At 40.2% G+C, this 26,313-nt stretch overlaps 1 protein-coding gene across 3 annotated transcripts; it reads right to left on the reverse strand.

Moving 5' to 3' along the window:
• Positions 1-252: 252 nt before the first annotated feature.
• Positions 253-24,894, reverse strand: LOC104589779 (putative LRR receptor-like serine/threonine-protein kinase At1g07650). Of its 3 annotated transcripts, XM_088901451.1 has the most exons (23): positions 24,519-24,894; positions 23,310-23,381; positions 23,091-23,159; positions 22,917-22,988; positions 22,779-22,831; positions 22,554-22,625; positions 22,395-22,466; positions 22,208-22,279; positions 21,520-21,591; positions 21,347-21,424; positions 9,753-9,824; positions 9,314-9,379; positions 9,093-9,158; positions 8,961-8,996; positions 8,754-8,797; positions 4,484-4,866; positions 4,203-4,401; positions 2,826-2,975; positions 2,202-2,320; positions 1,739-1,949; positions 1,425-1,659; positions 944-1,094; positions 253-832 (listed from the first exon to the last, which is right to left on the reverse strand). In XM_088901451.1, the coding sequence occupies exons 3-23, from the start codon at positions 23,115-23,117 to the stop codon at positions 443-445; spliced, it is 2,640 nt and encodes an 879-aa protein (XP_088757577.1). In that variant the 5' UTR covers positions 23,118-23,159; positions 23,310-23,381; positions 24,519-24,894; the 3' UTR covers positions 253-442. The 3 variants fall into 3 exon arrangements, with proteins under 3 accessions (XP_088757577.1, XP_088757579.1, XP_088757578.1); XM_088901453.1 differs by having other exon boundaries at positions 22,554-22,599; positions 22,779-22,850; positions 23,310-24,893; XM_088901452.1 differs by having other exon boundaries at positions 22,779-22,850; positions 23,310-24,893.
• Positions 24,895-26,313: the final 1,419 nt, after the last annotated feature.

Below are 26,313 nucleotides of genomic sequence, written 5' to 3' on the forward strand. Positions count from 1 at the left end.
AGTTACAAAAATTGAAACAAAGTAATAGTTACTGTATCGTGTATATATTCTAAAGTCCTAGTATTGTTGATTGTAATGTTTATCTTCATATAACCTATTAAAGTGTGCATTTCTTATGTGTTTATATTTTATTCATAGATAATTCAGCTTTAAATTTAGTGTTATTAATATATTTATGTGATTTATATGCATTTCTCTATTGTATCCAAATGTTTACATATCTGTCGTTTGTAAAAATACATACCTGCCTGATTTATCATACATGTTGCTAAGCTTTCTATGCATTAATCTGCCCTAATTTAGTCCTTGTTACAATCCATTAAAAACATTTCGTCCTAGTACATTCATTGTCAAATTAAGCAGAGATCAAAATGAATAATAAACATACCAAATGGATACATGTGACAAACGTGGAAAACCAACCAAGAAAGAATACACTTTTTTACTCTCGGTTGCTCCAATACAGGCAGTCCAGATTGATTGGGTATAGATCTGTGTTGGATGTAGAAGATGAAGTCCATGGTCCATCTGGTGATAAACTCCAGTTCTGGCTTTTAACCATATTCTGATATTGGCTCTGTTGATAATGATCCTGGATAGAGTTGTGCCTTAACTCATCATAAGAGATGCTTGATTTTAAAGACTCTGGAATCATTGACTGGCCTTGGAGAATGCTCAACACTGAAGACATGATAGGCCTAAGTGCAGGAGAGAAATTAGTGCATGATAGAGCTACATTAATCGTTCTCATCACCTCTTCGTTGTTGAACTCGGATCCTAACCTTGGATCCACCAAATCCATCAAATTTCCTTTCCCTCTCAGAACAAAGGCCTAAAATAAGACATCTGGTAAGCCCTGTTTTATCTTCTTTTCAAGTTAAATAAAAGTTGTTAATGATTCATCAAATTAATGAACAATGGAATTGTAACATAACAAAATTACCCAATCAAGAAGATCAAGACATTCTTCTGTTGGCCTGAAATTAGTGGTGCTTTTCCCGCTAACAATTTCCAAGGCAACGACTCCAAAACTGTATACATCTGCTTTATGAGTAAGGTGACCTTTCATTGCATACTCTGGTGCCATATATCCACTGAAAACAAATAATAATAAAATTCATATTTTCTCTATATGATATCATATCTATCATATGCTATGGTTCTCACTTCTCACCAAATATTACTATTAAACTTCTCTAAAGGGTATAATACTACTAAAATTATTCTGCAACTTTGGACAGGTTGCTACTATTTCAAACTTGATAGATTGAGTAGGGATTTCTGGAACTAAAGAATCTTGTTTAGCAGATCAAATTTTTTTCTTAATTATGAATGGTAAACAAAACAAAATTCCTTTCTTTTTTAGCACAGAGTAAAAACTATATACTAGAATTTCAAAAAATTTGCAGTTCATGGTAACTCACTAAGTTCCAGCAACCCTTGTGCTCATGTGTGTCTTCTCTGCATCATCAAGCTTGGCCAACCCAAAGTCAGATATCTTGGGATTAAGATCCTTGTCAAGAACATTAGTAGCCTTGATGTCTCTGTGAACAATCTTCAACCTTGATTCTTCATGGAGATAAGCAAGGCCTCTTGCTAACCCAACACAGATCTTGTGTCTAGTTGCCCAGTCCAACTTTAATTGGCACTCTTCTGGACCTTTACATCATCAGATTAGAAAAAATTAGAATATAATTTATTGAAACAGATGCACTGAACTAAATAATGCTGATCCTACCAAACAAAGCACGTGCAAGACTGTTATTTTCCATGAACTCGTATACTAGCAGCAATTGGTTTCCTTCAATGCAACATCCGTAAAGCTTTACAAGATTAGGGTGTTGCAGAGCAGAAATCATGCCTATCTCGTTCACAAATTCATGGTTTCCTTGCTTTGATTTGGATGAAAGTTGCTTAACTGCTATAATGGTTCCATCTGATAAAAGACCCTGCATTTCAGTGATAAACTAACAATTTAAGGTTTATTCTAAGTAATGCTTAGTAAATTAAATATGCTGATGCATTTGGATGAAACAGTGATACACCGAGAGTGATAGTGATACCCCTAAACTTGTTCATCAGTACCATACCATGCCATAAACTTTGTTTTTTAGCGTAAATTTGTTCTCCAACATTAGGTTACCCATGTCCTTTTTATATCTGGGTAACAGAGCAAGAAAATAGGCTTTTATATAGAATACCTTGTAAACAGGCCCAAAACCACCTTCTCCTATCTTGTTTGCTGCATCAAAGTTGTTTGTGGCAGCTTTAATTTGTCTTAATGTAAAGGAACCAGTTTGTAGATCTAAACCTTTCAAATCTGCCCAAAGAGTAAAGCTCGATGAGAAATTTATTTTAAAAAGACAAATACTTTTGTGACTAGTAACTTATATTCTCAACATGATTCTTAGTAAAGTTGCCTGCAATCATGAGGTCCAAATCATGTGACACAAAGAAAAGGCAGAATGTAAACAATAGATCACAGGTCAATTTTGAGCATATTTTTGCCACCATTTAAATTTTCATTAAGATTTAGGTTTAGTATGAATACTCATTCAAGGAAAAAAAAATAAAACAATAAGATATCAAATAATAGAATATTTGAAAGCCATAAAAAATGAAGCATATATTTGAAAAAGAGAAAAAGTAGTGAAGATAAAAGGTGTTTTTTCTTGTTTGGTTACATAGTAAAATTGAAGTTCTTTATTTCCTTTTTATTGCTTATTAAGTCAATGAAGCAGGAATCTGTCTTTCTTCTTTATATCTGCAGTAAAAGTACTATGTCTTCATTTCTTATAGGATTTATATAACCAGTTTTTCCCTACCTTGGTCCATTGTATCATATCCTATACAGCCTTTCCACCAAAGGACACAAAGAACACCGAGTACCAAGGAGATTAGGCCTACTACTGAGACCACAATTCCAGCTACAACACCTTCAGGTTTCTTCCTTCTGTCTTCAGGAGGTTTAAAATCTGCCAGAAGAAACAATATCAAATATCCATGGTTAATTATAAAGCAACAGCTGAATTATGGGTCATATGTTGAAATTGAGTTAATTCCATTTGTCATATGAGCAAACAGATCTCAAAGAATCATATTCATTTAAGTGATCCAAAACAAAAACAATCCCAATGATGAAGGAGCTGAAGAGTCAAAAATTGGAATTTTCTGAAATTTTATGTATTAATGTATTTTGGGATAATAGGGTATTATTGTCATTTTATAATTTTTATGTGGGGTCCAATTTTAAGGTCTGACTTGTCTAACTAAAGTTTGTTTATGTTTAAAGTTTCAGAGTCATTGAATAAGTAGGATTAGAGTTATTGATTCTTCTTTTAATTGAAATAGGATAATAGCAATTTAGTTTGAATCCTACTATGATTCTTGCGAGTCTAACAATTTTGACTCCTAGGATTCGTACGAGTCTATAAACATTTATGGACGTTTTACAAAAAGATAAATGAAGGTTATTGAGTTTGTCTTGAGCTTATGCTAATTATGGTGAGTGATTCCCATACCCTAGAGTGATTCTAGGTACCCCATGAGTGATTCCGGGTATTCTCTCTCTTCTTTCTCTCTCTCTATTTTCTTTTTTATTCCTTTAAAAAGCCATTACAGGCATCAACATCCATAGGTTTATGACCAAGGAAGATGCATTCAACATTCTCTAATGACTGGAAATGGGCTGTCCTACATCACCCAACCAGAGCTCAAGCAGATAAGACTAGATTTAATGTACCTAAATACTTTCAATTAAATAAATCATTTCTTTCCTTTCTCATAATCTTTTCTTCTTTGTCATTTAAATGTGTCATTTGAGATGCTTTATTAGGATCCCTTGCTTGGTTTAATGGTAAAACCTCAAGCTGACAAGCATGAAAATGCAACCTTGAGTCTGAGATTGGCCACTTCATGCAAAAAATGCCAGAGGAAGGGTCCATATCCAGTCCACCCCTCACAAGACCCTGGATAGCCAGGATCAACAACATCAGGTAATGACACTAATTGATCTACCTTAGAGTATAGACCAAGAGAAAATAAATACCATTGGATCGATACAATTTAAATCAATTAATTAGTAAATGCAAACCAACATAGCATACTTATGTATTATTTTTTCTACTTGTGTCAAGAACTGGACTTATTTAGTTAAAATTACACTTGTTAAAGGAAAATCTCCAGAAAAACAGTAGACTTACTAGGCTGCACAGAGATAGCTGATATCAAAGGACCATATATGCCTCTATAAGGGATTCCTGTTGTTCCTTTCCCAGCCCAGTAGAAACGGATTTCTAAAGTTCCAGTTGTTACATCAACTGCACTAAAGTTTTTGATGATTGCCTTGCCCACTCCACCCGCTTCTTCTGCTATATTGAAATCTTTCAGTGCTAATCTTCCCTGCAATAAACTACTTACACTTAATATCTGATAAATATAAGCTATAGAAGTATATTTCTAAATGTGATTAAATATTAACTACCTGAATATAAACATCAAATATGCGTCTTCCAAGGCTGCTAAAATTTCTATCATTTGTGAACATGATCTCAGCAAAGTGAAGTTTCACATTATAACTTCCCTTTAGAAGACAGTATCCATAATATGTAAGAGAAAGGGGAGAAAGGCGTGCTGACATGTACAATTCAGAGTTTTCAGGGTTGTTTAATGGTCTTGATGCAGTTGTTACTAAAAAGTCATCCACATTTTTGTCATCATCTAGGAAGTAACCTGTGCTGCTAAAGACCCAGTTATATTTACTTTGGAAAAATGTTGAAGGACCAGCTGTGTCTTGATCAGATCCATATATGCTGTCTCCTATTGTAACTTCTCGTCCACCACAATTTATATTGAGTTTATACACATCTAATTGGAAAAACAATAAACAATTAGTGTCTGCTTGATATAATCACAAAAAAGGAAAGTATAAAGAATTTATAGGTTTAGTTACAACCATCCATATCCATGTCTAATAAACTCCATCTCAGTTTTTGATAGTTGAAAAGTTATTAGAAGGGGGAATCTTGTGTGCTGGCTTGCCCAGGAACAACTCCAATGGAACATGGAAAAATGAACCATTAAGACCACTATTCAGTGTTCTCTGCCAAGGAGACTACTTAGTGGGCACAACTGATTATCTCCAATGACCTCATTGCAAATAATATTCTGCAGAATATTGATTAGACATTTTCCCATTCTCCAAAGGAATAGAGTAAAATTCAATGTTTGATATTTTTCTCTTGAGTGGAAAAATAACATGACCTAACTCTCTGGACACTGGCACTATTTCTGCATCTTATCTATACCTTCATTACACCTTTAAGGCCAAATAAGCCAAACAGGTTGAGATAAAATCATGCATTTCTGTGATAACTTTAATGCACCTTATCACAAGGATGCTGTATTTTTGCAAATATAACATGTTTCTGGTTTCCAGAAACAGAAACACAACCATTGTCTTCTGGTTCCTTGGAAATGGTCCTCATATGTACATAAGATGTCAGCAAAAATTTGATGGTCAGTCAAACTGGTACCACGTTAGACGGAGAAAAACCATTCCAGCTCTTAGTTTATAGAAATATCGAAGAATAAGATGAAAAAGAAAAACTATAGTTTTTAACATTTTGAGGAATAATCAGCTCCATCTTCTTTATAGAGTATGATCATGTTGCAAAGATTGTCAAAATAACACATAAAGATGTATTCGACTGCAGTGTTAGCTTCTCTCTAAATTAAGAAATATTTCTCTTCTATGTAAAAATTCGAATAATGAAAGGAACTTTTTTCATGGAAAAGAAAAGTCTCAGGTGTCTCAACCAAGTCAGTTCTCAGTAGACAGCTTTCTTAAATGTGAAAGGTTGATGTGGCCAATCAGGAGTATCTACTGATAGGGTTCCCTAACAGTTAGCTTTTGGATACAACCTATAACCTAAATCAGAGTTTGATATTGTATAGTTGGATATTTTTCTTCAAATAGTCAAGCTACACATGCATTAAATGTGGAAACATTCAAAGAACAGAAACATAACAAAAATTGGATTACTCTTATGGTTTTAATTATTTAATTTTAATTTAACAAATCTTAAACAGAAGATATCTAAAAGCAAGACTAGGTTGTTCCTATCATTATGTAAGTGGTAAAAAAATTAAGAAGATTTACAGAAAGAAAGGATAAAATAAAAGGAAGAAAGAAGAAAAGAAGAAAAGAAGAAAGAAGAGAGGAGAAGAAGAGAGAAGAGGAAACATTCGAAGAGAAAGATTTGGAGCCAAAAGAAAAGCTAGGGAATATCCCCCTTTCATTAGAACTTATATTGGAGTACATAAATTTCATTTAAGCCCCTTAGGCTGTGTTTGGTTGCAACGCAAATAAATTTGCACTGATACAAAACCATGGTAGTGCAAATGATTTGAGTGTAAATTCTGACCTTTTTTTTTCAAATTTTAGCTTATTTTGTTTGATTGCAGTACAAATGAAGCATGAAGCAGAATAAAGTAAAATCCAAAACAAAATTAAAAAAGATTTTGCATTTTTTACATTTGCACTCCCATGCACTGCAACCAAACACAGCCTTAATAACAAAAGACATATAAAAGGACAAGAATGCCCCTCAAACAACCAGATTACTCACACAACAAATTATTTTCAAAAAAAAAACAAATAGGGACTTTAACATAACACCTTATTTTTTATGGCTTGGCATGACCCTCATTTTATATTAGGTTTTTATTTTATAATTAAAACTGCAATAGTTAGGTATGGTCCAAAGGATGTATAGTTATTTTAGGACTTTTAATTTAATATTAAACTAAAGAACGCCTGACTAAAATATAAGGGAAAAGATTAGTTGGGTCTGATGAGTTCTTTGATCAGGAACAGATGAATCAAAAGAGTAAGTCAAAATGGGCAAAAGAGTTGTTCTCACAAGTATATGCTGATAAATCATTTATCAAAAAACGAAAGTATATTCTGATAAATCAAGTCTTGGAGTGTTGAGCTCAGGCAACAAAATCACTGGGATTATCATGCATGGGTGGAAAAGAATTTGCCAAAGATCAAGTCAGTAAGGGAAAAGGTTGACTAGGAAACTGTCAGAGAGGTTTGAGATCTTATAGGAGTTTGTCTTTCTGTGTGACAAAATAGTTTTCTGAAGATCAAATTGGTGATGGAAAAGGCTGATGGAGATACTTCCAGAATGATCCAAAATCTGTTAAGTTGTGATATGACAACACTGTAAGTAGTGAGAGGACATGAACAAAGAAAACAAGATGAAAATGTACATGTGGCAGAGGTAAAGGAAAGGGGTGATCTGCCCTAGTGGTGATCTTTATTCCATTGAGACTTGAGAGAGATTTGGATTCTCTTGATTTGTGTGCTTTGGGGGTTTTAAGGAGACTTGTTTATTTTGAAGTTATTTGTTGGCTTCCAGTTCAAGTATAATTTTTGGAGTTTGGTTGTTGCTAAAGGCTTATATGTCTGAATCAGGATTTCTTTTATATTTTTTGGGTTTTTTTTCCCTGTAAATGCCTTGTACACCTTTTCTTTGATTAGAAATCATCTGGGTGTAGTGGTGGCACTCTTCTCAGGACCAATAGGTATTGGTGACTCAATACAGGCTGAATCTCTAGCTCTACTTCAAGGTCTAAAGATGGCTGAGCAGATTGGAACAACAGATTTAGAAATAGAAGGAGACTCACTACTGGTCATTTCTTGGGCTAAAAACACCACATCAGCACCTTGGAAGCTCAAATTTATTTTCAGAGAATTTGACATAATTGCAAGGAGGCTCAACTCTCAGTTTGGTTGGGTCAAACGGACTGCAAATGGGACGGCGGATACCTTAGCAAAACAGGGGGCAAATAGATCTACCTTGTACTGGGCATAAATGTAGCTGCTTGTATGTGTTTGCAGACTGGGTTAATGCATTACTGCAACCTATAACTATTGTAACTGATTGTAACTTTTTCTCTGTTATTAATAAGAAATTTTTGCTGATCAAAAAAGAAATATATTTTTTTGTAAAACTATAAAAGTAAAAATAAATAAAGGACTAGGTATCATACTTATTCATGAAAACATATAAATTTTGGGTGCGTCCCAGCTACATGGCCAAAATTCCAAAACTATTATTAGAATTAAACCCTAAAACCTAGTATTTGTAGAATTTCCTACCACCCCAGCACAATTTGGTCAAATAAACAATGGAAATGCTAAACCCTAAAACCTAGTATTTGTAGAATTTTCTACCACCCCAACACAAGAATCATGAAAGGCAAGCCCTAGGTTACTTGTTGGGCAGGATGAAGTAAAAGGGTACACAAAATGATGTGAGTGACTAAACAGGTAGCCTAATATTGGCCTACCATGTGTCTCATGTTAGATTAGTAGCAACTTCTACAACCACTTCTTGGTTGTAGGGTTAGCATTTCCTTTTTCCTTCCACAATACTATGATATCATAATTTGTAGTTTGCTTCTATTTTTCTAACTGTGTCAACTAAATTACTAGTTCTTTTGCATTCTATCTTCTACTTCTCCTATTTTAAATTATTCTTCTACTTTGACTAAATCCTATTTGAAATGTCTCACTGGCCTTTATAATGAATTGATTCATGTGCATGCTTGCTTAATTTAGTTAGAAATGATATGCAATATGTGATTAGAACAGAAACAAAGTAAAAAAAAAAAAAATCATAGAAATTTTTAACCAAGAAACACAAAGGGATAGTAGTCTAACTTCGAATATGCATACTTACTTTGTGAACAATGAAGGCCCTGTAAGCATGTAACAACTCCATTGCTAGATTGATATCAGGTCAAGAGAATGTCAGATTTATGAAGTATGTACTTGAATGCTTTTATAGAGAAAAAACATAAATCAAAGAGGTAGTCCAAAAGGCATGTCTTTTTGAATAATTTAAAACGTATGATGTAATTCTACAGAAATAAAAGAAGAAACTTACGAGTTGTTTTCCAAAGAAGAGCTTCCAAATAAATTCCTGAGTAAAATAAAATGTGCCAAAAAGTTTAGAAATCAAAACAAAATATTTAACTGCATCAAACTAGAAGTTGAAATTTCATATAAGTGCCCTTACACATTTCTCTGTTGACAACTTCGTTGCCCTAAGCTCCTCAATGTAAAGTTATTGTAGGAAAGATCACTGCAATTTAAAATGAGAAGTGGATATGAAAAACAAAAAAAAAAGGTAGTACTTAAGAAACTAATTTCTACTATGCTAAAAAAACCAATTCTTTGTCCTAGTCATCCAGTAATCTGTATGACTAAAACTCAAAGAAAGCATGAAGAGAAACTTACATAATTTCTCCTTTCTTCAACATCCAATCAGGAACAGGACCATTTAGAAAGTTTCCTGTTAGATATCTGGACAAAAATCACATCAATGAAATTGTATGATTGGGCAGTTGTTCTTAAGGCTGTGTTTGGTTGCTGTGCAATTTTATTCGCACTAGTACAAATGTATGGGAGTGCAAATGGAGAAAATGCATGTTCTAGTTTAATTTTGTTTTGGGTCTTACTTTGTTCTGCTTCACGTCTCAATTTACTTCATTTGTACTACAATCAAACAAAATAAGCTAAAATTTGAAACAAAGATAGATCAGAATGTACACTTAAATCATTTGCACTATCATAATTTTGCATCAGTGCAAATTTATTTGCATTGCAACCAAACACATCCCAAGCAACAATAGAACTTAAAATACAAAAACTACAGCTTCATTATTAGATCACTTACATGTAATTAACTTTTGATAACTTTTCAAAGCTACTAGGAATTTGCCCTGTCAACTTGTTAAAGCTCAGGTCTCTGCAGGAAAAGGTGGAACATGGAATCAAAAATAATAAGAAAGTTTGGGCTACAGAATTTCTTATACACATTTATTTTTATAAACTTTTTTGCCAATATTACAACTTATGATTAAAATACCACAAATTCTATGGTACAGAGATCTGTTTCATAGTTCCAGGTACTGTAAAAGTATTTTAGGCTACAATTGTTGCATATTGAGGCTGTAAAAGTTGCACTCCCTTTTTATAACCTCAATGTACAGTGGTCTATGGTCTAGGATGCAATATTTACAGCCTTATTTGCAAGATATACAACCCAACAGTGCTTCCATGGTACTATTATCACAAAACAAGTTTGTGTACCACAGAATTGCTCTTAGAATACATCAGCATAATCTGTTGAAATGTTTTGTAGTATAAACATTTTTGAATAACCAGAAAACGATATTTTCAGACAATTTGTTGTGCAACATACTCACAACTCAACCACCATTCTAGCATTACCTATTAAGGTAAATTAGCATAACAGAGAGATAAGCCAGCAAAAGTAGGTGAACACTTTAAGCCCAGTAGAAAAGTTTGGACGACCTGTTTTGATAATAAAAGCTGTAAAAGAAAGAGGAAATGAAGGAGAAGAGAAGGTTTCTACAGAGAAAGAAAGTGAAGAGAGATAGAAGAGAATGGGAGAAGCCAAAATTAGGTCTGGCTGCCCCTTTCAATAGATTATATACTCACAAATAAAAGAGAGTACAAAGACAAGTATGCCCTTAGTAAGTCAGCTACTTGTAAGAACTAAATAAGCACTCTTGACTTAAAGCATAAACTAATGGGCCTAAGGCCCGATAACTCCCTAAATATGCCATGTAAATAAAAACAAGTAATATCAACCCAAAACTCAACACTTCCCCTCAAGTTGGGAATAAATGTCACACATTCCCAACTTGCGTAGATCATGCTCCAGCTTGTTTCTTGCAACACCTTTTGTAAGAACATCAGCGAGCTGCAAGTCAGATGCAACATATGGTAAGAAAACTTCTCCGGATGTCACCCTTTCCCTTATAAAGTGTTTATCCACTTCGATATTTTCCGTCCTATCATGCTGAACTGGGTCATGGGCAATGTTAATTGCTACTTGATTGTCATAGTATAGCATCATAGGTTCTTCAGCCTCAACCCTAATCTCCCTTAACAAGGAACAAATCCAGAGGAACTCTAAAACACCATGTGCCATGGCTTTGTATTCAGCTTCTACACTTGGCCTTGCCACAACTATCTGTTTCTTGCTTTTCCATGAAACTAAATTACCTCCAACAAGAGTGCAAACTCTTGATGTAGATCTATTGTCATCTAGACACCCTGCCCAATCAGCATCTGTGTAAGCCTCTAACTTCAACTGTCTACGGTCAGAAAATAATATGCCTCTACTTGGGTGTCCCTTCAAATAGGAAAGTATCCTGTCAATAGCCTCCCAATGCTGACCTCATGGGGCATGCATGTATTGACTCACCACACTCACTGCATAAGAGATGTTTGGTCATGTCATACATAAGTATAGCAACTGCCCCACTAATCTCTGATATCTTCCAACATCCTTCACTAGTTCACCTTCTGAAGCATTTATCCTGTGGTTCTGATCAATAGGTGTATCAGTTTCCCTTGCCCCAAGTTTTCTTGTCTCCTGTAGTAGATCCATAACATACTTCCACTGTTAGATGAAGATCCCATGCTTGGACCTTGCCACCTCAATGCCCAGAAAGTACTTCAGCTCCCCAAGATTCTTAATCTCAAACTTTTTCTCACTCAGATCATTTCCTGTGACAACAATGTCATCCACATACACTATCAAAGTTGACACCAGTAACCCCCTCCTCTTTACAAAAAGAGTATGATCAAATTGAGTTTGAATATAGCCAAATACAACCAATGAAGTTCTAAACTTGTCAAACCAAGCTCTGGGTGATTGCTTAAAACCATATAGAGACTTCTTCAACTTGCATACCTTTCCTTTTTCCACATCATTGTAGAAGCTAGTTCAAAGATCCATATACACCTCTTGCAAGTCTCCAATGAGAAAAGCATTCTTCACATCAAGTTGGAGAGTGGCCAAGAGTATATAGCTACTAGTGATAGAAGAATCTAGACTGAGATCATCTCTGCCACTGGTGCAAAAGTTTCCAAGTAATCTATACCATAAGTCTGAGTGTACCCTTTTGCAACCAGCCTCGCCTTATACCCTTCTATACTCTCATCAACCCTGTACTTCACTATATAAACCCATCTACATCCAGTTATCTCTTTTCCATCAGGTAAATCCACAATCTCCCACGTCTAATTTTTAATCAATGCTTTCATTTCCTCTGGCATAGTTGTCTTCCACTCAAGTTCAGAGAGAGCCTACTAACACTCCTAGGTATAGACATAGAGTTGAGGGAGGAAAGGAAGGCTCGGTAGAAAGGAGATAATCCACTATAGGGAAGATAGTGTGAGATGCAATGAGCAATACACTTCCTCTTTACTTTTCTGAGTGCAATAAGGAGATCAAGGTTATCTGCAATGGTGTTAGGCATAGGGGTAGTAGTATCAATAGGAATTAAACCATCAAAGGAAACAAGAGGCATACTTGGGTTTGTGTCAATCGAACATGGAATCTCCGATGAGCCGATAGAGAGTGATGTGGATTCCTCTACTGTGGAATCAACCTCTCTATGCTATCGTAGGCGACGTCGTGTAAAACACTGAGAGACATGATGCAAGGAAGGTGGCAAAGTGGGTGAGATAGGTGAGTTAGACACTAGAGTGGACAAAGGAGCTAGAACAGGAAGTGGTATAGATTTCTCACTTCCTTCCCCAAAACACTTCCCATGAGAATAACCCCCGAGCAAAAAAGGTGTGGACTCAAAAAATGTGACATTCATAGTAATATGCCGACTCCCGGAGATTGGATCATAACAACAATAGCCCTTCTGGTTTCTTGCACACCCAAAGAAGACACACTTCTTCACCTTAGGGTCTAGCTTTGAGCAGTGAGGACCAAGAAGATGGATAAAGCACACATCCAAACACCCTTAGAGGAATATAGAATATCTCCCCCTTAGGAAAAAGAAGGCTGAATGGAGTGCTATATCCAAGAACATGAGAAGGCACCCGATTAATCAAGAAAATTGTTGTAAGAACTACATCACCCCAAAAATGAACTAGAATAGTAGAACTCAACATCATGCTTCTTGCTACTTCCACAATATGTCTGTTCTTCCTTTTTGCTACAATATTTTGTTGTGGAGTGTATGTACAACTGCTCTGATGGCTACTCCATGCTGCAATAGGTATGATGCCAGGTTTTTTTTCAAAGTATTCCCTAGCATTTTTTTATCTAAACACTTTCACTCGTACCCCAAACTGGGTTAGCACCATGTAATGGAATTGTTGAACCAAAGACAATATGTCCCAAAGAGGAAACATGGTATGGCCCCCACACATTAGTATGAACAATGTCAAAAACAGAAGAACATCTTTCATTACTTGCTTTAAAGGAATGCCTACAATACTTTCCAAGTTAATAACCCTCACACTTTAAGCTGGACAAACTAACAGACTCAAACAATTTTGGAAACAAAAAATGCAAAGAAGCAAAAGAAAAATGCCCTAACCGATTATGCCAAAGCATAATTTGACCCACTGACTCTGACTCAATGCTCCTACTGACATGATAACTCTAATGACTAGGAAATGCATCAAGAAGATAGATTCCATTCACCTCACAACCACTCCCAATCGTCCTCTTTGATTCCAAATCCTACAAAACACAATGACCAGGAGAAAAAATCACTGAACGGTTCAAATTCTTTGTCAAGCTACTAATAGATAAATGATTAGTACTCAATCTAGGAACATGAATGACAGAAGGTAGGGTAATGGTATTAATTATCTAGACAGATCCTTCCCTAGCAATGGGAACATGTGATCCATCAGTTGTGGAAACTCTACCTCTGTTAGAGCATAGGTGGTATGAGGAGAAAATGGTAGAAATGTTGGTCATATATTCTGAGGCTCCTAAATCTATAATCCATGGAGGCCCCCCTTACCTGTAGTGGATATATAATTTGCAATGGCATGTGAACTACCTGTATGTGCAAATGAAGTAGAATGGCTACCTCCTAATCCATCTGTACCTTGTTGTCCACCTAATAATGATGGAACTGGTTGTATCCCTATAATTCAAAAACTGCCCATATCTCTCCAATTCGGCCCTCACTGTAACTACTGCAATAGACTCTAGAGAAGCTGTAGTAAGTGGTCCTGATAAATCACCAGTCACTGCCATATTCACATTTCCCTTCTTGTTTCTGAGTCAGCTCGACACAAAGTGTGAGTAAAGCTTCTAGTGGGTATCTCTAGTATGTTTAGGTTTCTTATAGTAGTCATAGATCAGATCCTTCTTGTCCTCCTTCCTCAATTCATTTCCACCCTTATCCCCACTCGGCTTAGGCTTCACTGTGCTAACCATAGCTGACTGCTCAAGGCCTGGATTCCTCATCATCACATTCCTCTTACTCTCCTATCCAAACACAAAGGCATATGCCTGAGAGAAAGTTACACTGTCTCGGGAAAGAATATGCTGCCATGCAATGCCATACTTAGGGTTAAGTCCAGCTAGAAACTCAAAAACCCTATTCTTCTCGACCAACTTCAAATAAGTTATTGCACCTTTTCTACTTTCCCAAACCACAATCTCCAAATGATCTATCTCTATCCATAAGGTTTTGAGGGCTGAAAAATAAATAGCAACAAACTTATCTCCCTGCCTAACAACAATCACCTAGTTTCTCAACTTGTAGGCTCTAGCAACATTTTCATTCTGTGAATAGGCTTCTGCTACTCCATCCCAAATCACCTTAGTTGTGTTAGCCCACGAAAAGTTCTTACTTATATGGGGCAACATGGAATTGCACAGCCAGGTCATCACAATGTAGTTCTCATGTACCCAACGAGAGTAGTTAGTTTCAGGTTTCTTTTCCTCACCAGTGACATACCCTAATTTCCCACAAGCACCAATGGCCATCTTTGTAGATTGTGACCATTCTAAGTAGTTTGTACCATCCAACTTGACTATAGTGATGGTCTTGGCCCTAAAGCGGTCTTCAACACCTCCTTCCCTGGTCTCATTTCACCTACAAATTTGTTTTCAACTCCACAACCCTCCATAACTCCCAAAATAGATTAGGAAATCAATTTGACATGAAAAGAAAGATATTTATCTCCATTATAAACCTCAAACACCTTCCCGGTACCCTAGAAACCCCTCCCTCCAAAGATTCCCTTTTCTGTAGGAGTGAGAGAAGAGAGAGAAGAGGATGCCACTCCCTCTAGAGGTTTCTACAGAGAAAAAAAGTGAAGAGACAAGTATGCCCTTAGTAAGTGGGCTACTTGTAAGAACTGAATAAGCACTCTTAACTTAAAACATAAACTAATGGGCCTAAGGCCCAATAACTCCCTAACTATGCTATGTAACTAAAAAAAGTAATATCAGCCCAAAACCCAACAAGCCCCAAACTACAGAATTGGCTTTCATACTGTTGTAGTCTCCACCCAAATTCATAGAATTCATCTATAATTATGTAATTCTTTCTTGCTAACCATGGATGAAACTGTTCTATTAATCTTTATTTTGATGATACTTCCATTTGTCATTACATTATTCCTACTTTTGTTTGCCTTTATACAAAGTATCCATGCCCTATTATATTGATTACTGGGTAGAAGGTATCTTCAGCATTCACCATTATGCAATGAGTCTTGATGAGGGCAGATCTGGCCCTCCAGTTAAGTTGCGACACGTGGCACCTCGTGGCAACTAGGCAAGCCCCCAGGCAACAACTTACCAAGTTGGTCCCCCCCGGGCACCGGTCTGGCTGGCCTGGCGCGACCTGCGCGCGACCTGGCGCGACCTGCGTGCGACCTGCGCGCGAACTGCGCGCGACCTGGCGCGAACTGCGCGCGACCTGGCGCGACCTGCGCGACCTGGCCGGATGAGCCTGCCACATGCGCCGACCTAGCAATCTGGCCCGGACGCAGGCGCCGACCTGGAGATCTGGCCCGGACACAGGCGCCGACCTGACAACAAGACCCGGACACAGGCGCCAACCTGCTGACCTGACCCGGACACAGGCACCGACCTGGCAACCTGGCCCGGACACCGACCCGCCGACTGACACAGGCGCCGACCTGGCGATCTGGCCCGGACACAGGCGCCGACCTGGCGATCTGGCCCGGACACAGGTGCCGACCTGGCGATCTGACCCGGACACAGGCGTCGACCTGATGACCTGACCCTGACACAGGCGCCGACCTGGCAACCTAGCCCGGACACCGACCCGCCAACTGACACAGGCGCCGACCTAGCAACCTGGCCCGGACACCGACCCGCCGACAGACACAGGCGCCGGCCTGGCAACCTGGCCCGGACACCGACCCGTCGACTGACAGGCGCCGACCTGACAACCTCGAGGAGTTCATCACCGTACCCCGGTTCTGACGGGATATGACGTCTTACCATTTGAAGGCTTTTTACCCACCTAACCCGCGAGGGCACCACTATATAAGGACTCCGACCCCCAAAGCCAAGAGGAGGAGAAAAAAAGAGTATGGTAACCCCCGCTCTCTAGCTCTCTCATTTCTCTCCAAGCCCTCTGTAATCAGAATGCTAACTTAGGCATCGGAGAGTCCCCGCCGGGAAAATACCCCCGGGTCCTCTGATTCAGTTCCCGCAGGTCCCTCAGCTCCCGCCGTCTACAAAGGAGAGAAAATCACCTCACGCAGGGGGTAGTCGGGTAGCGCTGCACCAGGGAGCTCCACCATCCTCTGAAGTTGCAGACCGCCTAGGAGCAAGTCAAGTGACGAGTTCGCCATCAGGGAACACTACCAGGTAGTTCGCCACCAGGCAGTTCGCCACCAGGTAGCACTGCCGGGCAGTTCGCCACCATGCAGTTCGCCATCAGGCAGTTCGCCACCAAGCAGTTCGCCCTCAGGCAATTCGCCACCAGGTAGCACTGCCGGGCAGTTCGCCACCAGGCAGTTCGCCATCAGGCAGTTCGTCACCAGGCAGTTCGCCATCAGGCAGTTCACCACCAGGGAGCACTGCCGGGCAGTTCGCCACCAGGCAGTTCGCCATCAGGCAGTTCGCCATCAGGCAGTTCGCCACCAGGTAGCACTACCGGGCAGTTCGCCACCAGGCAGTTCGCCATCAGGCAGTTCGCCACCAGGCAGCTCGCCATCAGGCAGTTCGCCACCAGGTAGCACTACCGGGCAGTTCGCCACCAGGCAGTTCGCCATCAAGCAGTTCATCACCAGGCAGTTCGCCATCAGGCAGTTCACCACCAGGGAGCACTGCCGGGCAGTTCGCCACCAGGCAGTTCACCATCAGGCAGTTCGCCACCAGGTAGCATTGCAGGGCAGTTCGCCACCAGGCAGTTCGCCACCAGGAAGCATCACCAGGCAGTTCTCCCCCGGGAAGTTCGCCACCAAGTATTTCATCACCAAGGCACGTCACCACCAGGTCAAACACGAGGTACTTAGCCAAAAAATTTTACACATTCCAAAAAATGGTACGTGACCAAAAACGGTTACATCAATTGGCGCCGTCTGTGGGAATACGCTACGAAAAGCTAAGTTCTCATCCTACAAAAGCTAAGTTATCATCCTACCAAAGCTAAGTCCTCACTTTTTTGAAGATATCACTTTATAGTTTACATTTTTTATGAACTCAAAAACTATGCAGGGGGCTAACAGACTAAGTAGCTTTACCAAACCTTACTTTCGATTCAGATGATGCCTCATCAGTCATCTTCGCAAGGTCCCCCTACAAAGATGAGCTCTTCGTGGCTTCCGCGGGAGTTGACGGCCAACAGACTACATAGGTGCCCTTACCGGTCGAGCCTTCCAAGGCTCCCGTGTGAGCTAGCAACCTAAAGTTAGTAGTGCTGCCCCCGAAGGTCGAGCCCCTAGCAGCTTCTTGTAGGAGTGGGTGACCGGCATTACGAAGCTGATGCAGCACAATCATAGCTCGACACCTCACAGGCAAAGCCTACGGGCCACATTACTGCTTAAGACCTGGTCGCCTCTCCGGCACAGGCAAAGTCAAAAAAGAGTAGACCACGAGTCACTCCCAAAAGCCTACGGGCCACATTACTGCTTAAGACCCGGTCGCCCCTCCGGCACGGGCAAAAGTCAAAAAAGAGTAGACTACGAGTCACTCCCAAAAGCCTACGGGCCACATTACTGCTTAAGACCCGGTCGCCTCTCTGGCACGGGCAAAGTCAAAAAAGAGTAGACCACGAGTCACTCCCAGTCACTCCCAAAAGCCTACGGGCCACATTACTGCTTAAGACCTGGTCGCCCCTCCGGCACGGGCAAAAGTCAAAAAAGAGTAGACTACGAGTCACTCCCAAAAGCCTACGGGCCACATTACCGCTTAAGACCCGGTCGCCCCTCCGGCACGGGCAAAAGTCAAAAAGGAGTAGACTACGAGTCACTCCCAAAAGCCTACGGGCCACATTACTGCTTAAGACCCGGTCGCCTCTCCGGCACGGGCGAAAATCAAAAAGAGTAGACTATGAGTCACTCCCAAAGCCTGCGGGCCACACTGTTGCTAAATATCCAAACGCTTTCTCAGCAGGAACAAAATCAGCAAAAGTGAACTATAAGTTGCCCCAGAGCCTAAGGGCTACACTACTGAAACCGGCGGAGACCCCCTCGTTTTACTGGCAGCTCGCCACATACAGGCAGCTCCCAAAGCCTAAGGAATTGGATCAAAACTTACTAACTCGTCGACTTACAGGCCAAAAGAAATCTACTCCCTTCGCTGAGTTACTCTCAGCTCGGGAGTGGGGGGCAATTGATGAGGGCAGATCTGGCCCTCCAGTGAAGTTGCGACACGTGGCACCTCGTGGCAACTAGGCAAGCCCCCAGGCAACAACTTACCAAGTTGGTCCCCCCCGGGCACTGGTCTGGCTGGCCTGGCGCGACCTGGCGCGACCTGCGCGCGACCTGCGCGCGGCCTGCGCGAACTGCGCGCGAACTGCGCGCGACCTGGCGCGACCTGCGCGACCTGGCCGGATGAGCCTGCCACATGCGCCGACCTTGCAATCTGGCCCGAACGCAGGCGCCGACCTGGCGATCTGGCCCGGACACAGGCACCGACCTGACAACAAGACCCGGACACAGGCGCCGACCTGCTGACCTGACCCGGACACAGGCGCCGACCTGGCAACCTGGCCCGGACACCGACCCGCCGACTGACACAGGCGCCGACCTGGCGATCTGGCCCGGACACAGGCGCCGACCTGATGACCTGACCCTGACACAGGCGCCGACCTAGCAACCTGGCCCGGACACCGACCCGCCAACTGACACAGGCGCCGACCTGGCAACCTGGCCCGGACACCGACCCGCTGACAGACACAGGCGCCGGCCTAGCAACCTGGCCCGGACACCGACCCGTCGACTGACAGGCGCCGACCTGACAACCTCGAGGAGTTCATCACCGTACCCCGGTTCTGACGGGATATGATATCTTACCATTTGAAGGCTTTTTACCCACCTAACCCGCGAGGGCACCACTATATAAGGACTCCGACCCCCAAAGCCAAGAGGAGGAGAAAAAAAGAGTATGGTAACCCCCGCTCTCTAGCTCTCTCATTTCTCTCCAAGCCCTCTGTAATCAGAATGCTAACTTAGGCATCGGAGAGTCCCCGCCGGGAAAATACCCCCGGGTCCTCTGATTCAGTTCCCGCAGGTCCCTCAGCTCCCGCCGTCTACAAAGGAGAGAAAATCACCTCACGTAGGGGGTAGTCGGGTAGCGCTGCACCAGGGAGCTCCACCATCCTCTGAAGTTGCAGACCGCCTAGGAGCAAGTCAAGTGACGAGTTCGCCATCAGGGAACACTACCAGGTAGTTCGCCACCAGGTAGCACTGCCGGGCAGTTCGCCACCAGGCAGTTCGCCATCAGGCAGTTCGCCACCAGGTAGCACTGCCGGGCAGTTCGCCACCAGGCAGTTCGCCATCAGGCAGTTCGTCACCAGGCAGTTCGCCATCAGGCAGTTCACCACCAGGGAGCACTGCCGGGCAGTTCGCCACCAGGCAGTTCGCCACCAGGTAGCACTGCCGGGCAGTTCGCCACCAGGCAGCTCGCCATCAGGCAGCTCGCCATCAGGCAGTTCGCCACCAGGTAGCACTGCCGGGCAGTTCGCCACCAGGCAGTTCGCCATCAGGCAGTTCGTCACCAGGCAGTTCGCCATCAGGCAGTTCACCACCAGGGAGCACTGTCGGGCAGTTCGCCACCAGGTAGCACTGCCGGGCAGTTCGCCACCAGGCAGTTCGCCATCAGGCAGTTCATCACCAGGCAGTTCGCCACCAGGCAGTTCGCCACCAGGCAGTTCGCCATCAGGCAGTTCGCCACCGGGCAGTTCGCCACCAGGCAGTTCGCCACCGGGCAGTTCGCCACCAGGCAGTTCGCCACCAGGAAGCATCACCAGGCAGTTCGCCACCAGGCAGTTCTCCCCCGGGAAGTTCGCCACCAAGTAGCTCATCACCAAGGCACGTCACCACCAGGTCAAACACGAGGTACTTAGCCAAAAAATTTTACACATCCCAAAAAATGGTACGTGACCAAAAACGGTTACATCAAGTCTAATACAGAATTATAAGTTACTCAAGCTGTGCAAAGATCTTGATTCAGGACGAACCAAAAAGAATGGGAAATGCCTAACAAAGGGCAGTTTAAGTAGGAGAGAAATGGAGCTGGATTCTTTGAAGTGTGTTCTGTGTACATCAACAATAGAGACAGCAGATCATCCGTATATTCATTGCAAGGTAGCTAATCTAATCTGAGTGAAGTTGATGGCTATTTTGGAGTAAAATAATTCTTCCCATCTACAGTGGAAGCTCTCTCCCATAACTGCCATATGGAAAGGCTAAGCAGAAGAGGAATGATTATACGGGAGAGTGTGGAACCAGTATTTTGTGGAGTGTGGGGGGAGGGCAAGAGAATGCATTTATATTTGAAAATAAGAAAATGCACAAGGGAGCTTATAGTGAAAAAGAAAATAAAGCAGAATAGGTAAACTGCAAGATATACCTAGTTGGAGGAAACTATAAGTTGGAGAATTTGGGAATTTCCAAATTCCTAAAGCTTCTCATGAAACCAAGTTCCCAGGGAAATCTTTGTTTTGAAGAAGTAAACACAATGCAATAAAATTAGGTAATACAAACCATGCCCCTTTGGTACTTCTAGTTTGATAACCTGTGGATCTGAAAACAAAGTGGTAATTCATTTCAATGCATATTAAGTACTAATAGTGATAATGCTAGCATTATTTCTAATCATTTAAACTGAATGGAAAATGTTTTGTGCATGGAACTCATGATATCTCGTCATATATAAAACATGAGCCCTTGACAAAAAAGGGAAAAAAAGAAAGCTCCATTGCTTAGGAAGTATCTTTTCTCTTTTAAGAAATTCTCATAGAGATGGAGATCTAAACTTACAAGGTTTTTAGGTTTGTCATGTTCATGCTTCCAAGATATGAAGGCAATTCTCCAATAATGTTGCAACTCCTTAGAATCCTACAACAAGAAACTGGATTAACTTCGACTAAAACCACTATAGTAAGAGACAGGAATAATTCCTATGCAATGATATCAATAACCATTCAACTCACAGTGTCCTTATTTTTATCATTTTACTCAGTGGCGGAAAAGTTGCTTCTGTTCCATTTATGTCACTAATCCTTCTGCAAAGAATTTTCACCACAAAAGGACTCTTTAACTAAATATTATAAAATGTGTCCACTTGCTAGAAAATAAAATAAGGAGAAATGCATTTCAATTTTCACCACTTTTAGAAAATAAATTGGGAGGGATACTCAGTCCACCCCTCCCAAGTCTCCAGATAGTTGGGACCAACATTAGCCATTGGCCATTGACATTCCATTTTTTCACTGGCTATTATGAAAGCTTGCAGTAACAGGGCTTTTCTGCCAAGTATAAGGTTTGTCATGATAATCCAGACCATCCCATCTCTTAAGGGATTTTCTGGGAGTTACATGTCCATTTTTCATGATTAGCCCCAAACACCATGTCCTGATTTTTTTTTCTCTAACTAATAAACAGCTCTTGGAATTTTCAAATAAAGAAGGCTAAATTAAGTGCATTTTTGCCATGTGGCAAATGACAATAGGGATTAAAAGTTGCTACAAGGGTTGATATGGACAAGGTAATGAACTCATTACAGGTTGCCACCTTAGATTTCTCATGTAAGAATCCTGCAGAAGTAGGATTTGAAGCCTGTTTTGTCTAAAGACACCAAATAAAAAGAATATACACCAATTTCAGTTAATCATTACTCACATATCAGTTAAGTTTTCCAAAAGAGAAATGCTAGAAGGAATTGGCCCTTGCAAACCGCTTGCTTGTATGACACTGACATTGAGAAAAATTAGGTGTTAAAAACGAGTGAAAACTGAAAAGTGGAAATTCCAATTTTTACTGTCAGAAAGCGCTCAAAATTTGAAAGAAAACAAAATATAGCTCTTACAGTTTTTCCAATTGTGTCCAGTTTCCTATAAAATTCGGCATCTTTCCAGTAAATTGGTTATCGCTTATCCGACTGCATTATGCAAATAATTAATACAAACATGAACAAGACCGTAATTGTAACTGTAGACAGAAAACTGGAGAAGGTAAAGAATCTTACAAGTCCTTCAAGTTGGTCAGCTTAGCAAATGTCTCGGGCAACTGCCCTGTAAAATAATTCGAGGAAAGCAGACTAGAATAACAACAGAGGAAAAAGAAAAGACAGATTATTGAACCAAACAATCAACTCTTCCTACTATATCGAATTCTTCAAATATATATGTACTCAAGCAAAGCCCAGAGACCCAACAAAACGCAGAAATAATGCAAGAAAGAAAGGCCTTACATTCGCTCTATGCCGACCTGATTCCCAAGCTCTGGAGGAACAGTACCAGAAAGCTGATTGTACTCGACATTCCTGAAAATTCGAATTACTTCTTTAAACAAAGAGAATGGTAATGGGGATTGAGGAGTAAGAACTTACAGCATTCTGAGAGTTGTGATGTTTGCGAGTTCTTTTGGGATAGAACCCGATAACCGGTTTCCGACGAGAGAACTGCGGTGAGGTCCTTTGGTTAATATCAGATGAAAAAGAAAAACTTTGGCTCAGAAAGGAGCTGTGACTGTGAAGAAGAGGCATATAAAATGGACTACTTACATGTTCACCAACTGCGTAGAGCCCCATTCTGGAGGTATGGTGCCGTTAAGGTAGTTGCGCGGGAGGTCTCTGTGTGGAAGAACAATCATGAATGGTAGTTATTAGTTAAGTTTAGTTAATACAGTAAATGATTAAGTTGGGGAATTACCGAATTACGTATGTAATAATGTAAATGTTAAAATGAACCGTAGGATTACGATAGAAACGAGAAACCCTTACATTTGTTGGAGTTTCGGAAGTTTGACCAACTCTGGTGGGAGAACTCCCGAAAGGTTCTGAGCCCTCAGAATTCTGAAAATCCAAGGAAAATATATAATTGTTGCAGAGCAACCAGGAAAACAAAGATTGACTTGACTAAAAAATAGAATTCGTGGATGTCAATTAGGCATTTGGTATTGGTATGATTCTCGCTTAGGGTGCGAGAGGTCCCGAGTTCAATTCTCGGAATGCCCCTTAATATTTTCCTTAATTAATATAGAAAATCGGCGTCGACCGGTATACATATATTTTTATATATTTTATATATATTATATATATTATAAATTAATGAATATACATTATATATAAATATGTATTTATAATATATAATATATTATTTATTATTTAAAATATAATATTTTATATATTTTTAGCTTTTTATGATATATTTATATTTTTTATAATATATTGTAAATATAAAAAACCAAAAAATTGACAAATCGAACCAGTCAACTGGTTAGCTTTGGTTCGATTTGGATTATCGATTTTCCAAAAGCTGGTAATATCAATTCAGTTTCAAAAAATAGCCCTATCCCTCACATGCATTTCTATCAAAAAATAAATAAAGGGTTTTTAGCGGATAAGGGCAACTTTTTGTCCTAAATATCCATAAAAGATAATATTTTTATAAAATAATAAAAATAAAGTAACTTTTTTCGAAAAATATGAAGGAAGGGCAATGACACTATTCATCGTCTTCCTCTGCTGATTGTTTTGAAAAATATCACCGAAGCTTCAAATCCAATGTATTCGGATGAATACAGAGGTAGAAGATGATGAGCAGTTCCCCCTTCGTTCTTTGCTCTCTCGCACTAGGCAGCCATGGAGCTTAGACTCCTCGCAAAGAACAAGCAGGAAAACTGCCTCAAGATTGCTCGTGTTGGGACAGTAAGGCCTCTTATCTCTCTTATCTCCTCTTCCGATGCTCGGCTTCAGGAGCCTCTTCGGCACAGGCTTAACACCACGAAGCACCGGAACGGGCGATCTGGAGTCAAGCCGAGCGATGTGAACAAACTGGCCGAGCTGGATCTTATCACTGAAGATCAAATCGACGTCCTTGTCCGAGATTGAAACGTAAGCCAAATGCAACAAATCTGAAACCTTCAAGAAGAATCCTCTACTTTGCCACAGATCGTCTCCTCCAGCAAGGGAAGGCACGATCTCGATTACCTGCAAGAGCGTCGAGCAGTGCTCACCAACGACCTTCACCTCTTTGTTACTCGCGTGCTGTAAGAGCTTCAGCAACACGCCTGGTGTGAGCAATGCCATGAGAGACGGAGACCCGCTCGAGAAGTCGAAGCTCCATTTTTCCTCTTCAATCTTCCCCTCTGCAACAACATCGAATCCAAGGAAAAACGAAAAGAGAGAGGAAACCTCAATGTGCTCAGCTTCAAGAGAACGGTGTCGCGATTCTAAACCTCTCCTCAACTTCAAGACTGAAACAACAACCGTGAAGGAGAACGCCACTTGTGCCCTGCTCCACCTCTCGTATGAAGAATGTATTTAGATGAATAAGAGGCAGAGGAAGACGATGAACAATGTCTTGCCCTTTCTTGATATTTAAAAAAAAAAATTATCTTATTTTTGTTATTTTATAAATATATTATCTTTTATTGATATTCAGGACAAAAAGTTGCCCTAAAAATCCATAAATAAAATTCAAGGCTTCAGCTCGGGCCGGGTTATTGTGATCAAATACTTTGATGCCAATTAATCGAGAAAACTTTGGCCGTTGGGCTTAGGATTTAGGAACATTTTTTGGCATGAGACATCAACCTAATGTTTTAATAACTGACCCGGAGGCCCAACTATTTTTGCCTCTAATTCACGGGTCACGGATAAAAAGACAAAGGCATTAATGGGTTAACGTTATAACGTGTCATGCTGAGACAGTTCCAACACTGTTGGTCCCTCTTATCCTATCTGTCTTTTCGATCAAAAGAATATTGACCTCAATTATTCTTTTAATCCCCACCCGTGGCAGCTGGTGGCCCTCAACAAGCAAAATTAGGGTTGTATTTGTTATGATTTCTGTTTTCACATGAAACGTTTTAGGTTGATTAGTTTTACCTAAAATGTCAATTAAATGCCTACAATTATTTGAGAAAATACAGCTCATTTTCATTTTAGTCGGAATCAAAATTGAAATAGTCTATTTCCCTACCCGTTTGGTTCAGGCTTGAATTGAAATCAAAATCAGAATTGGTTGGAATGGATTCTCATTCCCAAGCATGGTTTTCGAGTTGTCATTGCCCAAATGATCAGACATTTGGCCCAAAAACCAATCAGGCAATTGGTCTCACTTCACCCCTAAACTGCTTTTTGGCCAAAACTGTTGACCTGGTCAATGACCCACTGACCTAGGCGGTTGAACCACTGACCATTCAACCTAAATAACAATTTTAGCCATTTTTTGTTTTCATTATTTTTTTTTTTACTTTTTATTTAGACTAGACAGTCAAACCATTAACTTGGAAACCAGTGACCAAAGCAATTCTAGTTCCAAGTTGGTTTCTAAAACATTACTCAAAAGGGAGGGGGAGGGAATTAGGGGTGTCCATAAAAACCGAAAAATCGAGTAACCGAACCGAAAAATGTGGTTAACCAATCTAATCAGTTCAGTATTTTTGAAAAACCAAAGGACCAGTTCAGTTTTCGGTTAACCTAGAAAATAACTAGCAATTAACCGAACCGACCAGTATATAGATTTATATGTATATTATATATACATTTTTAATATATGTCGCATATTTTCTATATATTATATATAAATATATATGCATTATATATATTAATATATACATATATTATATTTATAATAATTTATTTATAAATATATTATATATTTTTATAAAAATTATAATATATTATATATAATTTATTATTTATAATATAATATTATACATATATTTATATAATATATATTATAAATATAAAAAACAAAAAGTCTAAGAACCGAACCGGT

The sequence above is a fragment of the Nelumbo nucifera genome, chromosome 3 (genome assembly GCF_055504915.1).
Source record: "Nelumbo nucifera cultivar China Antique chromosome 3, China Antique-T2T, whole genome shotgun sequence".
Taxonomy (NCBI): Eukaryota; Viridiplantae; Streptophyta; class Magnoliopsida; order Proteales; family Nelumbonaceae; genus Nelumbo; species Nelumbo nucifera.

Excerpts from the sequence above, each read along its gene's own strand:
- LOC104589779 (XM_088901451.1), bottom strand. The coding sequence starts at position 23,117 with ATGGGGCTCTACGCAGTTGGTGAACAT. Across the intron at positions 9,159-9,313 it reads TTGAAGAAAGGAGAAATTAT|TGATCTTTCCTACAATAACT; the intron begins GTAAGTTTCTCT and ends TTTAAATTGCAG. Across the intron at positions 4,402-4,483 it reads TATTTGATGTTTATATTCAG|GGAAGATTAGCACTGAAAGA; the intron begins GTAGTTAATATT and ends AGTTTATTGCAG.